Source organism: Epinephelus moara, chromosome 9, assembly GCF_006386435.1.
Source record: "Epinephelus moara isolate mb chromosome 9, YSFRI_EMoa_1.0, whole genome shotgun sequence".
Classification (NCBI taxonomy): domain Eukaryota; kingdom Metazoa; phylum Chordata; class Actinopteri; order Perciformes; family Serranidae; genus Epinephelus; species Epinephelus moara.
Genome location: NC_065514.1, coordinates 17,660,579 through 17,682,992, shown reverse-complemented (window position 1 = coordinate 17,682,992; position 22,414 = coordinate 17,660,579). Strand labels below are relative to the sequence as shown.

Below are 22,414 nucleotides of genomic sequence, written 5' to 3'. Positions count from 1 at the left end.
AAACTAAACTAAACTAAACTAAGCTAAGCTAAACTAAACTAAGCTAAACTAAACTAAGCCAAACTAAACTAAACTAAGCTAAGCTAAGCTAAGCTAAGCTAAACTAGCTAAATTGTCTTCTATATCATTTCTGACGCAACGAAAGCTAACAAGCTGGTGTGTATCTGTAATGTCGGCCATATTGACCTTAAAATTAGCATGCTAGCATTTTCTAATAAACATTAAAGACAAAGTACAGCTACAGCCGATAGGAATGTCATTAGTTTTGCGGGTATTTGGTCATAAACCAAAGTACTGGACTTAGTCATTTTTGACTTGCTTGGTGCAAGAGGAATGGCTGGGGAATTGCTGCACATATAGTCTTTTTACCGAAGCACATTGCATTCAGTAAATAAATTTAAAAAAACGACACATTATCTCGCAATTACAAGATCTTATGTCATTATTACGACATAAGATCTTGTAATTACNTGTCATTAGTTTTGCGGGTATTTGGTCATAAACCAAAGTACTGGACTTAGCACATTGCATTCAGTAAATAAATTTAAAAAACAACACATTATCTCGCAATTACAAGATCTTATGTCATTATTACTACATAAGATTTTGTAATTACGTGGTCTCGTAATTATGAAATAAGAACTCGTAATTACGATGTCCTGATGTCGTACTTTAATAAGGCCTTTCGCTGATACTGTAATAACGTTAACGTTAGCTGATTTGTAAAGTGAGTGAGTCCACTGCGAAACACAAGGATGGTACTTCCGGTCAACGTTTTTCAGAATAAAAGCATTATATCTACAGATATAATGTTTTATTCTGAAATCTTATCTCATAATTACGAGAAAATGTGTCCATTTTTCATTTATTCCTTGAACGCAATGCGCTTCTGTGTGTTTTCTTGGTCTCATCAGAAATAAATCAGCTTTTTATTTGGAGATTACTACATTCTGATCTGTTTCCTTTAACACCCTTTAATGTGGTATGATATAAACTTGAACAATCTCAAGCCAATCTAAATAGAAACTCACATAATGATGACAATAACAATGGTGTGCGGTATATTTCAGCAGGAGATGTTGTGATGAGACATTTACAGGAATATAAGTCTTCAGAGAGCATACACAGTCCCTACAGAGCACTGTGTGGGAGGACAGCATGAATAATGTGCTGTCCCGAAATCTGCGTTAAGTTAATGATGTACGTCTGCAACATCTGAATTCATGCCTCAAACAATTGAAGCTATTCTCGAAGATAAACTCAGATTTCTGTTACAAGATGCCTCTGATGAAATGATGTGCTCGCTGTTAGTCTCTAAAGGTGACAGCTGCTTTGAGAACTCAAGGGAAGAGGAAATATTGGCATTTTAAACCCTTGACCTATTGGATTTATCCCACTTTTTATCTGCTTCTGTTACATTGTTCTCTCTAGGCTGGAGCCAATGATTTACTGAATGTGTTACTCCGCCAGACTGTGCAGGAAATCTAGATGGAACGTGCCACAAATCACTGGCACAGACAGAATCCGTGACCACAGACGCGTGAAACATCCACCAGTTACACAAAAGCAGGCTCTCTAAGTCGTAATTTGTCAACCTTAACTGTGCTTATACGGTATGTTTTTATACATATATTATGGTTATAGCTTAAATTCATTTTTCTAATAACTTTAAAAATAAATGTAGGAAGGTTGAAAATGTGTAAAAGGACAAAAAGTCTGTCAAAGAGAACTTGTGATGTCGATGAAAGATCCTGTTTCCTACATTAAGTATCATCAGAGAGCTCTGTCTGTAGCCATGGAAACAGGGTGCAACATGGACCAAAATGTTGATCAAAATAACTTCAGTAACATTATTTTGTGCTGACAGTATCTGTATTGATGATGTTCAGAAACTAGAAACCAAAACAGAGAAGGAGAAACAGGTAGGAGAGGATGTATTTACAGGGACTTTGGGAGGGTTGAAATCGATGTTGTAGACTCTGCCGCTGGGAAGGTGAGTCCAGCGAGACGTGAGCCTCTCTTTGATGGTCTGGAAAGGTACATTGAGGTTGATGACTGTGTCCACTCTATAGGTCCCATCCAGAGCCTCGGCCTGGGATACTGTGCGAGGGAAGCCTGGTGGAGAGGCAGATAGACAGAGGAGAGCAAGGAAGACAGAAGGATGTGATAAATACCAGGATCTGAATTGAATACCATAAGAACAAATAAGGTCTAAGAACTAAGAACCATCATACTGTATATATCTCTTAAATATGAATTTAAGTGTGTGTTAATTATCTCACAGTTGTTTTAATATCTAAAACACCCAGTGCTGATATGACACTGCCTTTATACTAGCACTTATTTTCCAGCAGAAATTAGCATTCCTACCATCGAGCAGCCAGCTGCTGTGGTCCATCGCTCTCAGGTCACTCAGAATGAGACGAGACATGACGTCATCGGGTACCAGCTGACCCTGATCAATGCAGGACTTCATCAGCAGACCGAGCTCTAACACACACACACACACACACACACACACACACACAGAAAAGCAGACACAGAGAGGGGATGCTGTCATACTAATCTTTTTGTCCTAACAGAAATCTTGAATCTCAACCTTATAAATGCCACTTGAATCACAATATGAAAGATTGCTTGCACCTGCTCGCCGAAAGCTCACAATGGCATTAATGCTCTACAGAAAAATATGAGTTCATGTATGTTTATAGCCACTTTAACCCTGGTAGTGTTTGTTACAGGTCTATTATTGTGAACACATCAAATACTGGATTGAAATGGGCAGTATTATGGTTGGCAATGGCTCAGTGATACTGGAGTGAAACAGACTATTTTAAGATTATTGAACTGGCAACCAGTGAAACCGACGGTACTGTGTTTGGCAACATGATGGATTTTTTCATTTAGGCTGATGACAGAATCGATTGGAGCTTGTCATGTCTGTGTGCTTGTTTAGTTTTCTCCTGTGTATTCTGCAATGCTATGTCATTATGTAAGTTGTAATGGCTGCGTTGTTGCTATGTTAAGTCTGTTTTGTGGAACTCATGTCCATGTTTTAATTTGTCACACACACATGCCTAATTATGCTAACATCAATTACACATCGCACACTGACATTTCCTGCTCTTAAATGGACACTATTGTTTGCTGTTTTTTGTTGTTGTTGCTATCAAACATATTATTAGTTTATCACTTCTATTATTTTATGTGGTACTCTTTATCTTTCTGTACTTTTGAGTTTTTAGTAACCTTGTGAAATTTTTAATAGGTGGAGGCTTCAAATAAGCCCCCTATAAACTATAAACTATAATAGCTGTAGCAGCACTGTAGCTAATGGGGATCCTACAAAACTCATGTCAACGCCACAGAAATTGAGCATAGCGTTAGTTCAGGCAGGACACAATGTCAAGCCCAGCTAAGATCCCAGCTACATCAAACAGCCAATCAACTGATGGAGCAGCTGATTGATGGAAGGGAGTCAGCTGATAGATCACATGATTCCTTTCTATGCAACCAATTGGCAAATCTCATTCAGGGCGCCCTATTTAAACTGCTCTGGCCTGCCTACTGTTGCTGCTTCCTCTGCAAGCCGCTTTGCAACCCGCATCCACCCCAGCTCCTCCTTTTCATGCCGTGTCTGACTATCAATGTAATTTCTGTTTGTCACTGATGCTGCTCTGTTCTGTCCCCAGGGGGGTCTTTGCTGTTGCTCTCTCTGCCTTAGGCTTTCCATGTAGGTGCATGGAAGGGCAGGGAAGTGTGCTCTCTCTGCCTCAGGCTTTCCTCATTTGCACGTGGAAGGGCAGAGAGGTGTGCTCGCTCCGCCACTGGCTTTCCATGTAGGCACATGGAAGGGCAGGGAGGTTTGCCTCTCTGCCTTAGGCTTTCCACATAGGCGCATGGAAGAGGCTTTCTGCGTAAGCCCAAGGAATGGCAGAGGGGCCCCAGAACAGAGCCATACCGCCAAATATAATACTAAGTTTTCTTTGACAAAAGTGTTCCTGATTGAACTGTATTTAAGGGAAGCAAAGGTTCACAAACATATAATTTGGCATGCCAAATAACAGAGAAATGGCGCACAAAACATCAAGTATGTTTCCATTTGATATATCAGTGCAGCATGTTTGTAGTTATGGCATCTAGGGTTTTAATATCTGACAATAATCACCATAAAATCAAGCTGCATGAGCACCCATGGGGAAAGTTTGCCTTGATGGCAGAACTCTTTTCATTTTAACCCAAACCAAACATTTTTTTCCAACCTTAACCAAGAAATTTCTGTCTAGCAGACGGCCCTTTAGGCAAACTTCTCCCCACAGCTGCTCAAGCAAACATTATTCCTCCTGTAAAGCTACTTGAAGGAATTTTTTTGCAGGTTAATCCCACTTTCAGAGGTCGTGGCATTAGAGTTTCTTTCCTTCTGTCACTTCCACTTTAATTGGTCACAGTCCAGCTGAAGGAAGGAATTTCCTGTGAAGCCTTGCAGAAACAACCTGAGTGTGCTTGTGTCCTGCTGTGACCTTAAAAAGGGAGCAAACGGTGAAGCTAACGAAAAATGCATCTGCAAGGACATAAATCATTTCAGTCATGAGGGTTTTTCTTTGTTGATGTGACAGACTGCTGAATGATTTACTGTTCTATCTGTTTATTTGGCAAAAGTGACATGAAGGCACACCAGTATGTTTTGGGCCTGCACACTGACTTGGAAAGTCAAGGCATTGTTGCATGGATACCAGTTTAGCAAGAAGAGCGCTGGCAAAGTGACAGCTAAGAAGGATTCTGCTTCTGATAAGTGTATTAGTCTGTTTAAAATTCAATGCTCACGCCCAAATAGACATTTAGTGTGACTTGTGAGAGGGTTGATGAGGTCTCAGGAAGTAGAAGGTCACTGGTTCAGATCCAAGGACTATTTGGGAAAATTCGAGCTGGCAGAGTCAATAAGAGGAACTGCTTTGACTGCCAGCTGCAGACGTGGAGCTGCTCAGCTGCGTCACAACAGAGCAATTTAGTTAAACTGAGTGGCTTGGAAATGTCTGCACGTGTACAGTATGAAAGTATACTCGGGCGCGATGAGAATAAAAGCTTGTTTGTACAGCAGTAACGATTGCAGGACCCTCCAATCCTCACTGTAACCCTGCAATACTTCTCCAACCCCGTACTTACTCTGCCATACAGCTGTAAAACCACCTCTTCACCTGTACTCCCTCCTCTCAGGGAACAAAGGTGCAGCCTCCCTTATCTTTACATCTCTCCTTAGCTTCCTCCAAGGTGATATTGAGGAGCAGTGGGCCTCCTTCCAAAGTTCAGGTAATGTGTCAAGTGTTTGCAGTGTAAACATTAAACAGCACGCTCTATAACCCAGTTTGACCTTGACTAAAGAGAACGCCAATCCTTCCATTCAACCTCTGTGTATCACAACCAGATAGGAAATCATGTCGGTATAGGAGTGGCGATGTTATCACAGCAGACAACTAAGCACAGTGAGGGTATTTTTCACACTACAGTATTAAAATATGCTCAAAATAGTATATACAAATATCACAACATAAATTAATGTCAAACACTGTACTGTGTCTCTATTTTAATACTTCCAAATGCATCACAAAGTGGAAAACTAGAATGTAATATGGAGTGTTGCCTGTGGTATATCACTGTCGACTGATAGTTGTGATAGCTAGTATGCCATAAAAATGTCAGTATAATATATCAGTTCCTATTTTCGTATTTGTTTAATGGTTCTCAGGTATTTAGAAGTACAGTGGTTGATCAATTGTGAGGAGATTATTAATGTAATAGTCTGCTTAGTGATGGATTAGTATAGTTTGAGATTGGGGGGTAGGAGTAGACAAGCATGCTGCTTCTTCCTACTCCTTTTCGGACATGAAATGTGAATTTATATTTCTCGTTGCAAGTCTGTTTATGCTTTCTTTTTTTGTCTCTGTTTTGTAGATTTTTTTCTACAATATATTCTATTCTATTCTATTATTATTATTATAAATAAATCAAATCAAATAAAAAGTCATAAAAATGTCACAAGAAGTCAGAATATAATATAATAAAGATTTCATTAAATGAAAATGTCGTAGCATTACACAAAAAACTCAGGAAAAAACAGTCATAGTATAATATGGCAGAAAAAAATGGCATTTAGTTGTTGGTTGGAAGTTGGTAAAACTTTCATAGTATGGTATGTCATGAAAAGGTTGGTGTGTTTCCTTTTCCTGTGCGACCTTCAATCATATGCTTGCCTCCCAGAATGCCACTCAATCATGAAAACTTTGCGAACCCCTGATCTAAGACTTTCAAAATGCTCTACAATAATCTGAGTCTATGCAAATTTCACCTTGGGGGAAACTTCCCTCAACCCCCCCTTAAGGGATGGTTACTAAAGGGTGTTAATTAAAATCGCCCCCCTAATGTTAAATAGGTGATTACGGCCCTGCACCAAATTACAACTTCCAGTAATAACCATCTTATGCTTTGAGCATAATAATAAGCTATGAAGGTTGTTTCCAATAGTGCATATCATCCATCAACAGTGACACTGGATAACAATCTAAAGTGTCTTTTTGTTGCACATACCTGAAATAACCTGCAGTCTTTAAAAAACATCAAGCTCTCATATAAGATCACTTTATACAACCTTAGTGCATGTCTGAGATAGGACACCGATATCTTACCGGTTTTGGCGTTGATGTTGGCCCTCAAAATGTCCCCACTAGAAATGTGTTGCAGTCCAAAAGTTTTGGTAATGCGCGCAGACACCGTCCCCTTCCCCGACCCCGGAGGTCCCATAATAACCACACGAAAGATCCTCTGAAGAGCCATCTCTGCGCGACTATTTGCTCAAGTTATTTACTCAAGGAGCTGAATCCTAAATCCGTACGTTATCCTTCCCATGAAGGCCCCCTCTCTCTCTCCGGATGCTCGGTTGAAACTGGATCGGAGCAGGTATACACTTTCTTTTCCAAGAAGTGCGCAACCAGCAGTGGGCGCGCCTTTTGCAGCCAGTCAAGACTCTGACTGGACCATGGCTTTTATCTCCCTGCAGAGACACAAGGAAGAGGAGGAGGGGGGAGGCGGAGGAGGAAGATGAGAACTGTGAGCAGATGACTGCGGTCAGTCCAGCAGCAGTAGCAGCAGAGACAGAGTAGGAGTAGTGGTGGTGAGGGCAGACGAGGATCAGCTCCCCTGATGACCCATTCACGGCGCAATCAGCTCCTTTCATTGGCGTCTTGACAAACGTCCAGTGTTTACGGTTTACTGGGGATGTATTTATATAATAACACGGTTATGCAATTGATCCACAGAGGGAAAGAAGCTTGTTGGCAAGGTTGTGGCGATTAATCTCTTCCGAGCCCCGATCCCCTTAGCGGACAGTCCTGTAGATTGGCAGACAGACACAGCAATCTGCTGCTCTCTCTAGCCAGCGTCTGGAACGATACAGATGAGATTTAAAGGAAGTTAACACTGTTTGCAGACGTAACAAATCGAAATAACACTTCAAGAGTGCAGAAAACAATTACTTTTAGGTCTGGGTTTAACCATTGTGTTAAACTATGTACTAAAACAGGTTTAAGCTTACTTTGAATTGCTTCATTTTTTGCCAAAAATCCGTATTAAAAGAATATAAAAGAGATAATCCGTACAAATGTCGGTTGCAGCCCCCTTTGTTTACATTTTGATCATGTTTGTGCCTTTAAGACGGAAAAATAACATGAAGCCACGCCCATAGCGTTTTCATGAATGATAATCTGGCGCCATCTTGTGGCCAAAGGTGATAACGCACCCTTTAAAAAGGGCATTTTTGACCCTCCTGCTTTGCCGTATTGTCAACTCCCACCAACGTCTTCCTGGACAAACACACGTGGATTTCCACTGACGCCAGGCAGAAACAACAATAACATGGCCAGCCACGGGCTCGTCTACGACGGCTGCAACTTCTTCAGACAGCGGCTGGTTTTGTCCACACTCAGCGGGAAGCGTGTTAAGATCAAGAACATACGGTGTAAAGATGACGACCCGGGGCTGCGCGGTGAGTCGCTGCCTCGCTTCGCATGTGGCGTCGCAGTTAGCTCGGCGGCTAACGTGCTAGCTGTTACGCAGTTGGGAGTGTGTGTTATCACTGGGCGTCAGAGGTGGGGAAACAGTGGGACAGGAGTGTAAATGTGAGATAAATTTAATCTTAACTCATTGTGTAAAGTTATGTCGTTATTTTGCTTGTGAAGAGCGAGTTTACAGAGCGTTGCCTTTTTATATTAAAGTGATTTATCTTGGTGAACATGAGTGAGGGTCATCAAAAGTTCCCACAGTAGATGCAAAACATGTTTATATATCATATGTAAAATATAAAAACAGGGCTTTAGTTTTCCCCATCTACTTGTTGATATTAAAAAAGTTTTTGGCTTAAATTTAATGAAAAAATCTTGTTAATATTTTTATTTTTTTGCTTGTCATCTCCAGATTTTGAGGCCAGCTTCATCAGACTGCTAGACAAAGTGACCAATGGCTCCAGAATAGAGATTAACCAAACAGGTGAGTGTTATTATTAGGATATGACTGCGGTGTTTACCTTTGTGTGGTTTATGTAATCACTGTTTACTGCCAGAGGAAAGCAGAGTGCTGAGGTTTCAGCATTGTCGATCTGCAGATGGACAACTTGGATCTGAAAAATAGGATTTTAGCAGATGTTTTTAAAGTTGTTTTTACTATTTTGGTCTCTTGTGGTTATTTTGACATCTAATTTTTGCTCTTTTTGGGTGTGGCATTGATGTCAAGTTCAACTGTGATGTACATTTGCTCCCTTAAAACAAGACTGTAATGCAGAGGTGTGGACTCAAGTCTTGTGTCTTGGACTCAAGTCACAAATTTGACTTTAGACTTGACAAAATCAAAAAAGACTTGCAACTCAATTTGGATTTTAACACCAGTGACTCGTGACTTCACTTGGACTTCAGCCTTTTGACTTGAATATACTTGATACCTTCCCCAAAGCCCAAAGATGAAAAAGTATGTTGTATAAAAGGTGTGCCACAAACCAGTTCATCTCCTGAATCAGCTAACGTCAACACTATATGGAGCGAGCCAACAGGAAATTTTCCAGAACCACTTTGTTCCATCCGATCTGACAGCATCTAATCAAGTTGCAGGAGAGAAACATGAAGAACTAACGTTACGTTGGACTTACTTGCATTTCTTGAAGATGTTTTGCCTCTCATCCAAGAAGCTTCTTCAGTTCTGAAGGACTGGTGCGGAGTTGCATGCTTTAAACTCTGATTGGGTGGGAATCCTTGCAGAGTTGTTGGGGTCACATGTAAGCTCTTAGTTTCAGGTCGTTGACCCACTTAGCCATCGTGTGAGTCGTTAGGGTCAGGTGGGACCAGATGTGAATGGGTGTGAAGTCATCAATTATTATGTAGTCTTGGGATCCCTCCCTAGATGACTAGTCGTCCAGGTCATCAATGACATCCATACTGTCACTGCACGTTACGACTCTTTTAGTACTCGAAATTCAAAGTTTAGGACTTGGGACTTGCTGTCTTGACTTTGGACATGAGTGCAAAGACTTACTTGTGACTTGCAAAACAATAACTTGGTCCCACCTCTGCTGTAAAATATCACCCGTTGGATGCGCTCACTGTTGTCATTTGTCTGTCCTCACAAGGTACTGTGTTATTCTACCAGCCTGGCTTGTTGATTGGCGGCTCCATTGAACATGACTGTAACACACAGCGCTCCATCGGCTACTACCTCGAGGCCCTGCTCATGCTGGCTCCATTCATGAAGATGTCCCTGAAGGCCACACTCAGGGGAGTCACCAACGACCCAATGGACCCGACAGTAAGGACACACATGTATCTGTTACTTTTTGTTTCTTAGTTTTGCTCCCTCTGATTTCATTTTGACTCATGTAGCTCATGAGCGCATTGGGTGGAGCTGAAGCATTCCTCTGCAAAGAAACAAGCCAACTTCTTTGCACATTGAATTTGTGGGGATAGTGCACGCCTCCCAAATCCGAATGGGCACTGCCCTCTAGTGTACACATCATTTAATGCAGTCATATATCAGCTCAGATTAACAGTGCTGGTGTAATTACAAACCATACATTTGGAGCAGAGGTGGAGAGCTTTTGAACGTAGCGGCATAGTCAGGTTTTCAGGTGCTCACGACTGAATAAATCTTGCATACCCTCTTTAAAGCAGACAATGAAGTCAATGCTGAAAGAGGGACCAAACAACAGAGCTGGTTAAATTTTAAAATTCAGAATTAATGTCAAAATAAATCTGATCCCAGGCTGAAACAACTGGAGTCTGAATCTCTTCCTTAATGAACATCCCTAAAAGTGTCAGCCACTGCATCATTCTTATCTCTTTGCTATGTGCTGCAGTGTTTCAAAGTGTATATTGTCAACAAACCACGCACAAGAAAGCAAAAAGAAGAGGCAGTAGAGAAGTGTTGTCATGGAAACAGTTTGTTGCTGTGATTAGAAGTTGTCCATTGACGTTTTCCTCCCTTTGAAAACACAGAGGTGTATCTTAAGGATGTAAATCTTGTGTCCCCTGCAGGTGGACGTGCTGAAGTCCACGGCACTCCCTCTGATGAAGAAGTTTGGCATCGATGGAGAAAGCTTTGAGCTCAAGGTGACGACTCAGTGGCGGCCTGTCGATTAAACACGGTGTAATGTTATGGGTGCATTTAAATATAGTGCTGCTACTTGAAAACAAATCAGTCTATCCTCCTCCACCTCACCCTTTCTCTGTGCTGCTGCTCCCTCAGGTGGTGAAGAGGGGTATGGCACCCGGCGGAGGAGGAGAGGCGTTATTCTCATGTCCCGTCCGCAGGACCATCAGGCCAGTGCAGCTGACGGACCCCGGGAAGATCAAGCGGATCAGAGGAGTGGCGTATCCTTCCTAGGCTCTCAGTCAAGGCCCTTTTTCATCTGAAACAACACTGATGTGATAAAAATTGTCATTTTAAAGCTTTTTCATTGCTCAGTCTTAATGTAGTTGGTTGTCTGAACTACTGAATATTATCTCAGTTACTCCTTTTGTTGATAAAATGTCTGGAAAAAAAAAAGAAAAATACCACCCTAAAGCCCAACGTGACAGCTTCACACGTCTTGTTTTTTCTTATCAGTTGTCAAAAAGCAAAATATATTAAGTTAACACTGTTAGTTAACAGATAAAAGCAGCAAATCTTGACATTGGAGAGGCCCGAACAGATCATTTTTGGCATTTTTTGCCCTCCCAAAAAATGAAAACAGTGAATTGAATGCCTATATATATTTCTGTTGACTCATCCCTCTCTAGTGTGTATCTCATCATGAATTCCAGTAACTAAACTTTAAAGTTTCTCAAGTTTGTGTTGCTTTTCGGCTTTCAGTTGAACTCGTTTTTCCATTGATTTGCCTTCTGTATGAGTCATCAAAGGTCCTTGACAGGCTAAACCCAGATATTCGGTTCGAGTTTCTCCTCAGATGGCCAACAGGATAGTGGAGTCAGCCAGGAGCATCCTCAACCAGTTCATTCCAGACATCTACATCCACACAGACCACATGAAAGGAGCCAACTCTGGCAAGTGAGTAACAACATTAATGTATTTACAGGGTTGAAAATCCTGCACACATGTACTCACTTTATTCTCAGACCTTTGTGAGGTAAAGTTCACACAGATAAACCAGTGTCATCCAACATGTATATATGCAAACACAGACTGGGAAAAACGCCCTCTGTGCAACTGTAATCAAAGTGTCAATTAGCGCAGCTTATTCAGAGAAACTCCCAAAGTAATTCATGCTGGTTCATCACAGGTCTCCAGGTTTTGGTCTGACCCTGGTGGCTGAGACGCTGAACGGCTCCTTCCTCAGTGCTGAGATGTCGTCCACGCCACAGGGGCAAGGAGACCCCATACTACCAGAGGACCTCGGCAGGAACTGTGCCAAACTGCTTTTGGAGGAAGTACATCGAGTAAGTGCTGAACAAACCTTCACATAAGCGATTTATCTCTGATGTGTTCAGGAGCATATCCTGCATCGGGTCATGTGTGAATGGGAGCAGGGATCGATATTCAGGGAAATCTGTACCACCAGTTCCCTACCTCAAGAATCATTTTAGGGAAAATGGCAGAACAGCTGAGGTTTGAATAGAAGCAGTAACATTTTAAGGACAAACACGTAAAGGGTTATGTGTTGGTTTAGCATTTAGGCCAATGCTTCGACAGAGGATTTGATAACAACTGGCAATACAAGTTCTTTTTTTTTGTACACAACAAAAGTAGCTGAAAAGATAACGGTCAGAAACTGAATGTACAACGCATTCATCTGGCCTTGATCCATTTTCTTCAGATTAGAGTTGAGAGTTTTATGGTGGTTGGCATCCATAAGCATTGCATTACCGCCATCTGCTGGACTGTCCTTTGACACTTCTATTCCAGCATTGCCATCGCATGTGTGAAAAGGTGCAACACGGAAATGTTCCTGAACTTAGTGCATACATAAAAAACATTACCCCAGTAATTTACCGGGGATTATGTGTGAAAGAGTCTAAACAGTAGAGACTGTATTGGGACTGGGGTCTCGTGGGTCCAGCCAAACCCAACACAAATCTCACCAGAGGTGGGCAGTTTTACCTTTGTTGGCAATGGGAGCAGGAAGTCACAATATATAGTCTGCGCGTCCCATGATTCGTTGGAATACAAGCCTGTCTCTTTACCAGCCCTGTTTGTGTGCCTGTCATTTGCACACAATCACTAATCGGCTAGTTCAGCCTAAGCTTATGTCATAGGTTCCAGTGTAGCCTCCTTAACTGTTATTGTAGCAGCTGTAATATGGTGCATAAATTGTGTTCAGTCCAGTTACATTTGGAAAATCTAGCCAGAAGATTCAATTATTTTGTCCCCATTCGAGTTAGCATACGGCTTAACCACAAGTTAGACGGCTCAGCCAGTGGAAATGAGCTGGTGTGAATGCTCCACCCATTCCATGAAAGATAATAAAAGAAGTAATAATAACCATATTGGAGTTTTACTTACTGAAAACATGGTCAGAAATCCAGCATGAGCAGGCAGGAGCGGGATTAATAAAACCGTTAGCGCAGGGTTCTACTATACTATACATACTAATTTCACACACGCTCATGTGAGTGTTGTAGCTCTAAGGATTGTTCGTTAAAGAAAAGATCCAGGTTTCAGTTGTCACAGCCTTGTCTTTGACATGGAAATTTGAATCTTAAAATTTAAGTGACTGCTCATTTCATCCCTCTTTCAGCACTGAGTGTATACAAGGTTTACTCAGCTGTGAGCAGGTGTAGACACTCAGTCATACCCAGGAGTCTGGCCAAAGATTTCAGCCTTGGCACAAACAGGCCTGCTCCCCATAAACATCCAGCAGCGGCACTTATAATCAGACAAGGAAAGGCTTGATATTGATTTTCATTTTTTGAAAGCCTGTTGAGGAAGTGCGCTTTGTTTTGGTCTTAGAGAGGAAGTAAACACAATCAAACCAGGGAGGATTTGTAAAAACAAGGCTTAGCTACATTACGATGTACGATGTTTGAGTTCTGGTTGCTCACTTAACTGATTTACAAAGCAACTGCCATTCAAAATACCAAGCCTGTCCTGTTTTATTTGCATAGTAGAAGCAGGGCTAATCTAATCTTTTATTGGATGTTTTTGGAAGTTACTTTATGTAATGTATTATACACTGTTTGGATTACCCACCCTGAAGGATGCAGTATTATGATACTGTGCTCAAGTTCAGCTCACTCAAATTAAGCTTTTTGCCAGAAAACCTCCATTGTCACCGGAGGTTGCCCTGCATGCGGTAGCTGGAGAATCTGTTGTCAGCCTGCATCTGGACAAATCAGAATTCTTGGGGAATACCTGACATACACAGTCAGGACACATTAGAGTCTGAGCATTCAATACTGACTCTTGCTGCCCTTGTTTACCCACATTCCCTGGTAATGACCCCAGTCTGGAATTCAACTGAGAGACTTTTTGTGGGCAGAACCACAACAATGCGGAAAGCAACGAAAGGGTATTTCCATTTAAATCAAAAGTCTCGATAAGACATTTTTGCCATTTCCATTCAGATAAACTCTCTCCCTGCGCTGCATGGCTCATTTTGAGCGTGAGTGATTTAGTGACTAAAAATGTATACTTGACATCTATTTGTTTCTTAATGATCTGAGCATGTTTAAGAGACATTTCACCCCAAAATTGTGCATCTACTCATGGATGAGAGGCTCGTGCTCTTGACAGCGAGAGATGTAATCATTAAGGGCGTCCTCCTCAGCTGAGCTGTAACATTAGCTAGCTTGGTGATGCTAGGTGAGCTAGCAGTAGATGCACACTTCCTTCTGGGTTGTGATGCAGTTGACGGGTTTAGTTCGGTAGAGAGTAAGAACATGTATTTTTGATTTGGCCTCTGCACTGGCATTAGCTGTGACCGGAGGCATTATGTTTTTGGGTTGTCTATACGTCCGTCCTTCAGTCTGTCCCATTCTTGTGAACCCACAATCTTAAGAACCCTAAGAGGGAATTTCTTCAGATTTGGCACAAACGTTCACATGGACTCAGAAGTGATGTGATTTTAGTGGTCAAAGGTAAAGGTCACTGTGACCTCATCTGTCTTTTTCTTGTGAATACAATATCTTAAGAACACCCTGAGGGAATTATTTTAAATTCGGCACAGATTTTCACTTGGACTCAACAATGAACTGATAAGAATTTGGTGGTTAAAGGTCACTGTGACCATGTGTCCGTCTCATCCTCCTGAATGCAATATCTCAAGAAGGCCTTGAGGGAGTTTCCTCAGATTTGATACAAACATCCATTTGGACACAAGAATGAACTGACTGTGAGGTTGAAGGTCAAGGTCACCGTGACCTTTAAAAAACAATGTTTTTGGCTATAACTCCAAAAATTCACACCCTAATTATGACTAAATTTACCGGGAATGTCTAATAAGATGTAATGATGAAGTGATGACAAGGTCAAAAGTCAACTTCACTGTGACATCATAAGCTTCTGCAAAAACTTTTCTGGTCAATACTCAACGTCATATCGGGACCAGAGGAGGAGGTATTGGTGAGATTTGCAATTAGTAGGACTGTACCCAAATATTCGGATATTCGTTTCTATGGGTAGGTCTTTCGTTATGAAATTTTTAAAAAAAAAATTAACATTTTTTTTGGTGCTAAATGTAGTCTTTTTGTTGTTGGTAAATGTAGGTTATCAATAAAAATCAAAACTTTTAAATTGCATTGTTAAAAATGTGAAAATATAGTATCGCCTACCAACGGAGCTTGTGCGCACGGCACGCTTGAGCGCATCCGTCTGAGGCTGTGGATCAATGCCAAGTTTTACCACTTTATCACTATTCCCTCTAACTTGTAGCTGTTTTTTCGTTATCTTTTGAATTTAATATGAATTATGGAACCGTTTTTGTCAACGTTTGTTTCCCCCGTTTTGTACAATAAATTATTGTTTAAAGTTTCAACAAGTTTCTTTTGGAGTGCGTGACACAAGTGTGTTTTGAAAACGACCGCGGACTGTCACCTGCTCAACGCATCAGTACCTTCGGATGCCATGACAGTAATAGCCAATAATGTCAAAATATCATTTACAGACCGATTTAACAGACGATCACTGCTGCCCGACCCGCAGGTCCATTTGCGGGTCCCGCGGGTTACGGGTCGACCCGCGCATCACTACTCAGCTCAGTCTATAAATGCTGTACACAACAGTAGACATTATATTCTATTCAGGCCGGCAGAACCAGCAGCGCATCGGCTCTACAGTGCACAGCACTGCTGATTAACCATTTTATTGCAGCACAGCAACCAATTACTTGCAGAGGCTTCCTATTCCGATTTAATCAGAAGACAAACAGGATGACTAGCCAATGTGAAAATCAAAAGAAAGCATAGAATAATGTACTGAAGGAGACTGTTGTGCCATCACATTTTTTTGTGGTTTGAGAGCAAAGATCCAGTCGCCGCTGTGCAAAACGCCGCAATACAATAAGGTCCGAAAAAAACCCCGGAGTCCGCCGCATTTTAAACCAAAGATGAAAGAAAAATGAACACCTTGTGTATCTACTTCCAGGTCACAGATATATGTCTGTGCAGAGGTAAAAGGTATGTGACTGTCTCAGTTGGTTAGGTGACGTGTCAGCTGAAAAACAAGCTTGATGAATGAGAATTTCTCGAGTGGAGCTTCACGGTTATGTTTGAGGCCTCAGAAAAACTTAAAGTCACATTTTCTGTATCCATATCTTTCTTCCCATGTAGTGTGTCCCCAAGTGTAGCTGTAACAAAGACTAACTCGGCTGTTTCTAAAAATACACACGGGCAGCAAAATGCTTTCATGTAGAGTGGAAAAAGAGCCCACTTCATCAGAATATGTACAATTAGATCCAGTGATTGTGTGACTTCAGTTTGCCTCCACATGGTCTCTGCCTCTCAGCCCTCGCTCATAGGACCCATGTGAGTCCAGTTAGCTGGTCAGGGTAGTGCTGATTAACTCTGAAACGGGAATATTGTTAGATGCATCCTCTTAACTCCGAGCAAGAGAGTGGGTAGCTAGCGTTTCTATTCAGCAGCCTCCGAGGGCGGTGGACTAAAAATCCTCCAGTTTTAAACATTTTGGTCCTCTATTTTTTCCTAAACAGCTGCTGGCAGAGCAGGTTGATTCACCACTTCAGAGGCTGAACAGCATTTGAATAACTGATTTTAATACCTAACTGTAGCAGGCGGACAGGGTGATTGCTGCAGCTGAGAGGATACAGGATAACACCAGAGTAAAATGGACATGTGACTCTTGTGCTGGAATAGTTAATTTTTGAAAACTAAGAAAGGAAAAGATTTTAGCTGGATTCACATTAAAGGCCACGGGCGCTCTGTGCGTCTGTTTGTTTAATGGTTAATCAGTACAGTCGTCTTGTAGTAAACCAAAGCGACACGATGGACATTTTGTTTTTGGGAGCAACATCAACACTGGACAGGAGCTGATGTGAGTGGGTCCAATTTTGTTGAGTTTTCGATGTTAAATGGTAATCATTCATGTATTTATTTTGGAAAGAGATCAGTGACTTGGCTGTGTGTGTGCTTGTGTGGAGAATTTTGTCATGTGAAGAATATTTTCATGCCAGTGTCCGCTGTTTTTGTAATTATATTAAGCTTGAGAGCTACAAGTAGAAAGAAAAAACTTAGAAGTGGTTACACAAGTCTGAAGACATTCAGGATTTGAGGCAAGGGTCCAGCAAAAAACTATTTTTTTTTAACCAGGTTTGGAATATATCTCTTTTTAATCTGAATATTTCTGTGTATTATTCTCACTAAATTCAAATACAAAACATGAGGGCTACAACTAAGGATTCTTTTCATTATCGATTAACATACCGATCATTTTCACAATTTTGAAGAATGCTCATCACAGTTTCCCAGAGCCCACAGTGACATCTACAAATGTGATTATCAATTACTATTAACAGACTAATAGATGCAGCTCTACAAAACATGGATTTATATGGCAGTGTTTTACAGGTTTAGGTGAAGTAAATGCTTGAAAGTTGACACCCAGTTTGAACATTTGAAAGGGGGTTGCCGTTCACGCGAAGGATTCAAGGGACTTTTCCATCAGGCCTCGTGGCCTGTCGGTGGATGTCGGCCTCTTGGGAGATCTCAACTGTCTGTTTTCTCCAGAGGGCAGGGCCTGAAAGTAGCTGTCAGAAATGTTGTTAATGACTTAATTTCATATTTTGTACTGAAATGTGGCAGCGTGTTGAAAAGGTTACAGCAAATAAAAAGTAGGAAGCCAGAAACTTTTCAAGGGCACAAAAAGGTAAGGTGCTCAGGCACAATGATTTTTCAGTAGTCGACTCCATGTGCTCTCCACTTTGTGGAAAATGTTTGAGAAATATGTGATTGGATAAAATCTGACTTTAAGGTTAATGAAGTTTGTTGCTCTTAATGAACATTGTTGAGTTCTTAGTGGAGGCAACTTGCACGTGATTAGTAGAAAGTCTTGGAGTTCAACGTGCAGTATTTAATTCTGGAGAAAAATAGTTAATTGACGAGTTTTTTTCCTGATCGTCAAATACTGATGCCTGGGTTGGTGGTACGGTCCAACCATCAACCCAAGATCATCGCTAGTAGGTGAACTGGGAGTGAGACTCAGAAATCAACTGTCTTCAGAATTGCACACTGAACCTTTAAATATTAAAATATGAAAGATTCACTCATGTATTTAAAGAACAAGAAGTAAACACCAAAAGTTAAGATGGACTTGCGCTGTGCATAATACAGTAAAACTAATGTCAGATTATAGAAAGCCTTTCAATCCCTCATACTGCTACTCTCAAGGCTTGTTATGGAGTAACTTTGCTCAGTTAAAGTGTTTCTTTAAATTCATTTTTAGGGCATAGCGAGTAGGGCTGGGCTGTATATCAATATCCTGATATAAGACGATATGTTGTCTTCGATTTTGTATATCCTAGTATTGTAAGTGTTGTTGTTTCCTGGTTTTAAAGACTTATGATAAAGTGATGTAGTTCTCTGAATTTACCAGATTGTTCTAGCTGTTTTATTATTTGCTTAATTTTTAATATTATTTAATTGTGTAAATAGTTTGTGAAAGCACCAATATTCAACTCTACAGTATTGTTCTAATATTATTTTCGAGATGCTTGGTCAGAAATATTGTGGTATTAGATTTTTTTGACATCGCCTAACCCATTTTGATAAATCTCTTGTCGAGGGAATGCTGTTAGTAAAATATCTGCCACATCCTCAGTAAAGACAATGTCCCCACAGATTCAGCGAGGCTTTAGTTATATGATTATGTAATTGAATCATATTCCTGCTGACAAGCTGTTAGGATGCCACACTGCTGCGTGACTGGGCCACATGCGTACTTCGTTAGCATGGATGCACAGCACAAGAAACTGATGTTGTGTAGCTTGCTGTGAGGTGACAGAATCACAGAACGGACTATTAAATGTTCTCTTAGTTTTTATAACGCTCCCGGGTGTGTCGAGTCTCGCACAGACCTCTTCATACAAGCTGGTGAACAGCACGTAGCTGTTGTCGAGTATTCACGATGGCATGTGATGGCTTGGACACAAGTGGATCCTCTGTCCCCTAAATATCTCACGTCGAGGAAAAGGGGGGAGCAGCAGGGCAAAGAGCGAGAGGGTCAGAGGGGACAGGAATGCAGTGTTGTTCGGGGAAAAAGTAGAGAGCTGTCATCGAGGGAAAGTATTTGAAAACAAATGTACTTCAGAAGATTTAAAATACACTTGTGAATTTAAAAAAAAATGAAGATAATAAAATCTTTCGATTTGAGTAAAAAAACACAACAAAACTGGAAAAAAATGTGCTTGAAAATGTAATGTACTCATAGCTTTTGATGTATGTTTGTCTTTACTTTGGACCGGGACCAAAACTGATTCACATTTTGAGATGTGACCACCTTAAATTAGTGTCCAGAGGGGAAAAAACATCTGGCCTACATTCAGCTCTTGGATCGTCACTATGTTTTGCAAGTGTAGTTGGCTATCAGCGTTGGACCTGAGATAATCAATTCTCTGTCCAGGGGTTGATGAGTCCTTTTTAAACATCTCCACCTCCATGACGTATTTCTGTGTTGTTTTTGTTGCTGAAACGCATCGCCCCTCCTCTTTCTCCGTTGTAGGGTGGCTGCGTGGATTCGTCCAATCAAAGCCTGGCGCTGCTCTTGATGACCCTTGGCCAGCAGGACGTGTCGAAGGTTTTGCTCGGACCCCTCTCCCCATACACGTAAGCAACATCACTCAGTAATAGACATGCACAGAGCTCCCCTGCCCTGGCTCATTTATAAGTTACTATACAGACGCACTTTGTTATTCTTCTACTCGTCCAAACTTGGCAAGTGGGAATATTCCAAAGTTCTTGTCCCACTTTAGAGCATGAAATGCTGCACAAATACACAACAGAAGCAATAAATGCACTCATCAGGATGTTAAACAGAAGCCTCAGTGTTTGTTTTTTATTGATTTCCCTGAAAAATGCCAGGATTTTAAAGAGTTTTAAATAATTTGCCTTTAAATTAAAGTCATAATGCTACAGAAGTTGTTGTTTCTTGCAATAAAAGCACATTGGAGTTTGTAGTAAACATGTTAGAGAAAAATGGAGAGAAAATTCAAGTTTTGTTTAAAAAGATAAAAATGCAATATAAGCCCCAGTAAAGTCAGTCGACCTTGGATCACTTTTTTTCCCAGCACAAATTATTCACATGCTTTAGAACGTCTGCGTTATCATGGGACTTGGCCAGCTGTGCTTTCACATGGTCATTGACATGGTCAGTGTCAGTTCATGCAAAGCATACTCAGTAAATTGTGATGAATTTCCATACTCACAGTTTAAGACACATTTTAACAAGGATTCTTTCTTATATACAAAAGTGTTTCAAATGTTCAAGAATAAAGGAGAAAAAAATAGAAAGGCAGTTGAACACAAAGTCTATTTGGGACACCTTCATCATCACGAATGAGGAGTGAACTGTGAACTGTCCATTTTCAGTTATCATGGTACCGGTGCTGTGTCCCTCTCAAGTACAGTACTATGATAACTGAAGATTGGCAGTGCCATCCCAATGCACTCCCCGCCTTACTCAGGTAATGCTGATGTTTTTATCTTCTAAAGACCAATGAAATTAAGTTTAAACAGTTTTGTTTTTTTTTGTAAATTGCCTCTGCCTTAGAAATTTTAGACATCCTTGGTTTAAGAATACTATAACTGATACCCTTTGACCTTTACCTACATCACTTAAAGGACCAGTGTGTAGGATTTAGTGGCATCTAGCGGTGAAGTTGCAGATTGCAACTACCCGAATACCCTTCTGCTAGAGCTTTGATTCTCTGCCTGAACTCAAGAGGGCCTGACCTGCCAGTTTTGGGCCAGGTTGTCATTTCTCAGCTTTAGCTTGGGCTTCAGTTGTGTTGTGTTGGGTTCCTACCGATTTCCTGGTGTAAGAGCGTTCTGTTTCTGTATGAATTAACAGACTGGTAAGTTTCACTTTCACTGAACTTGCTGCTCTGCTGCTCTGTCTCTAAGAGCAGTGGTTCCCAACTGGTAGGTCATGTGTCCATTCTGATTGGACCGCAAATGACTTGCAAATGTGTCAAGTTTGTAAAAAACACACTTTATTTTTAGGTAAAGTGAATTTCCAGCAAAGCACTTTTATTTTTAAGTGCAGTTATCTGCTGTAGAGTGAATGATTAACGGACAGCAACTTGCTGGACGACACGGCCAAATGCCAGTATGACACTGAATATATTAAACTGTGTGGACCTTGAACTAATGACTATGGAGAAATCTGGACCCTGTGGCTGGACCAGTTGGGAACCACGGCTGTAGAGTACACCATGCTCCTTTTGAGAGTTCGATGCTCCAAACCAAAAGGAATGTTCCAACAATGTCCTAAATTTATGAAAAGTCCAGTTTGAGTCAGAGTACCCCGCGTCACAAATTCCTGCTGATGCATTGAAAAGACTTTGGTAGACTTTCGCTTATAAAAATGTTAATATTAAAGAAAAAATTACAGTGGACTTTAAAGTTTTTAAGCAGGATTTTGCCCAAACTGCTAACATGGTTCTGGTTTGTGTGGGCTTGGACAGAAACCATGCAGGTTCATGTAGGGAGGGGCCTGATTTTGGGGCCTGATCAAAGCTGTATCTATTGATTAACTTTGTTTTTCAAGACATGTAGGAGAACCTAACATAGCCTTCAAGCTGCTACTTCAGGATAAGAACATGACAGGCCCTTTAGAACCAGTGTTTGGTTTGTCTGTTCTGGGCTACTGTAGAAACATGGCCGTGCATCACAGTGGGCTACATAGAACTGCTCCTTATGTAGATATTAAAGGCATAGTCTAAGCACTCAAAAACAATGCTTCTCAGATTCAGGTTATGATTATATTCCATATCATCCGATAAAACCCCCTAAATCCTACACACTGGTCCTTTTAAGCAGACTTCATGGAGTTGACCCAGGACATTGTGTTCTGTAACTCCCAGTGTTTATCATTTATTGACAGTTGGACTATATTTCATCCAACACAGGGTGAACGCCTCTCCTCGCATAAAAATGGAACTGAAATTTCATCTTCCCTCCTCTCTCTGCCTTCTACCTTTCTGTCTTTGCTCCTCCAGGATCGAGTTCCTCAGACACATTAGAGATTTCTTCCAGATCATGTTCAAGATCGAGGTTCAGAAGCCTCTAGAAGACGAGAGGAAAGGAGGAGACAAGGTCCTGATGACCTGTGTAGGAGTCGGTTACAGCAACATTAACAAAACCATTAAATAAAATAGTATTTTTTATATTAACGCCATGGTGTCGTCTCATATCTCTCTGCTCACTCACATAACATGAAG

The 22,414-nt window shown here is 41.0% G+C and overlaps 2 protein-coding genes across 3 annotated transcripts in view; one reads left to right on the top strand and one right to left on the bottom strand.

Moving 5' to 3' along the window:
* The window catches only part of ak3 (adenylate kinase 3), a 10,534-nt gene extending 2,817 nt beyond the window's left edge, over window positions 1-7,717 (bottom strand). The window contains exons 1-4 of the mRNA XM_050052867.1: window positions 7,586-7,717; window positions 6,681-7,433; window positions 2,371-2,490; window positions 1,943-2,115 (exon numbers count right to left, since the gene is read on the bottom strand). Of these exons, the coding sequence (XP_049908824.1) occupies window positions 1,943-2,115; window positions 2,371-2,490; window positions 6,681-6,828 (441 nt within the window). The 5' untranslated portion in view covers window positions 6,829-7,433; window positions 7,586-7,717. The remainder of the gene's footprint in view (window positions 1-1,942; window positions 2,116-2,370; window positions 2,491-6,680; window positions 7,434-7,585) is intronic.
* A 110-nt stretch (window positions 7,718-7,827) lies between these two features.
* Window positions 7,828-22,366, top strand: rcl1 (RNA terminal phosphate cyclase-like 1). 2 transcript variants are annotated; one of them, XM_050052859.1, is made up of 9 exons: window positions 7,828-8,035; window positions 8,464-8,535; window positions 9,665-9,840; window positions 10,566-10,640; window positions 10,777-10,901; window positions 11,452-11,577; window positions 11,810-11,966; window positions 19,696-19,799; window positions 22,193-22,366. In XM_050052859.1, the coding sequence occupies exons 1-9, from the start codon at window positions 7,906-7,908 to the stop codon at window positions 22,344-22,346; spliced, it is 1,119 nt and encodes a 372-aa protein (XP_049908816.1). In that variant the 5' UTR covers window positions 7,828-7,905; the 3' UTR covers window positions 22,347-22,366. The 2 variants fall into 2 exon arrangements, with proteins under 2 accessions (XP_049908816.1, XP_049908817.1); XM_050052860.1 differs by lacking the exon at window positions 7,828-8,035 and adding an exon at window positions 8,105-8,168.
* The last annotated feature ends 48 nt before the right edge of the window (window positions 22,367-22,414 follow it).

What these genes read in the sequence shown, in the direction of transcription:
- rcl1 (XM_050052859.1), top strand. Translation starts at nt 7,906, where the DNA reads ATGGCCAGCCACGGGCTCGTCTACGACGGCTGCAACTTCTTCAGACAG. An exon ending in AAGCGGATCAGAGGAGTGGC is followed by an intron (nt 10,902 to 11,451) that starts GTATCCTTCCTA and finishes GGCTAAACCCAG; the next exon opens with ATATTCGGTTCGAGTTTCTC. An exon ending in GGACCCCTCTCCCCATACAC is followed by an intron (nt 19,800 to 22,192) that starts GTAAGCAACATC and finishes TTGCTCCTCCAG; the next exon opens with GATCGAGTTCCTCAGACACA.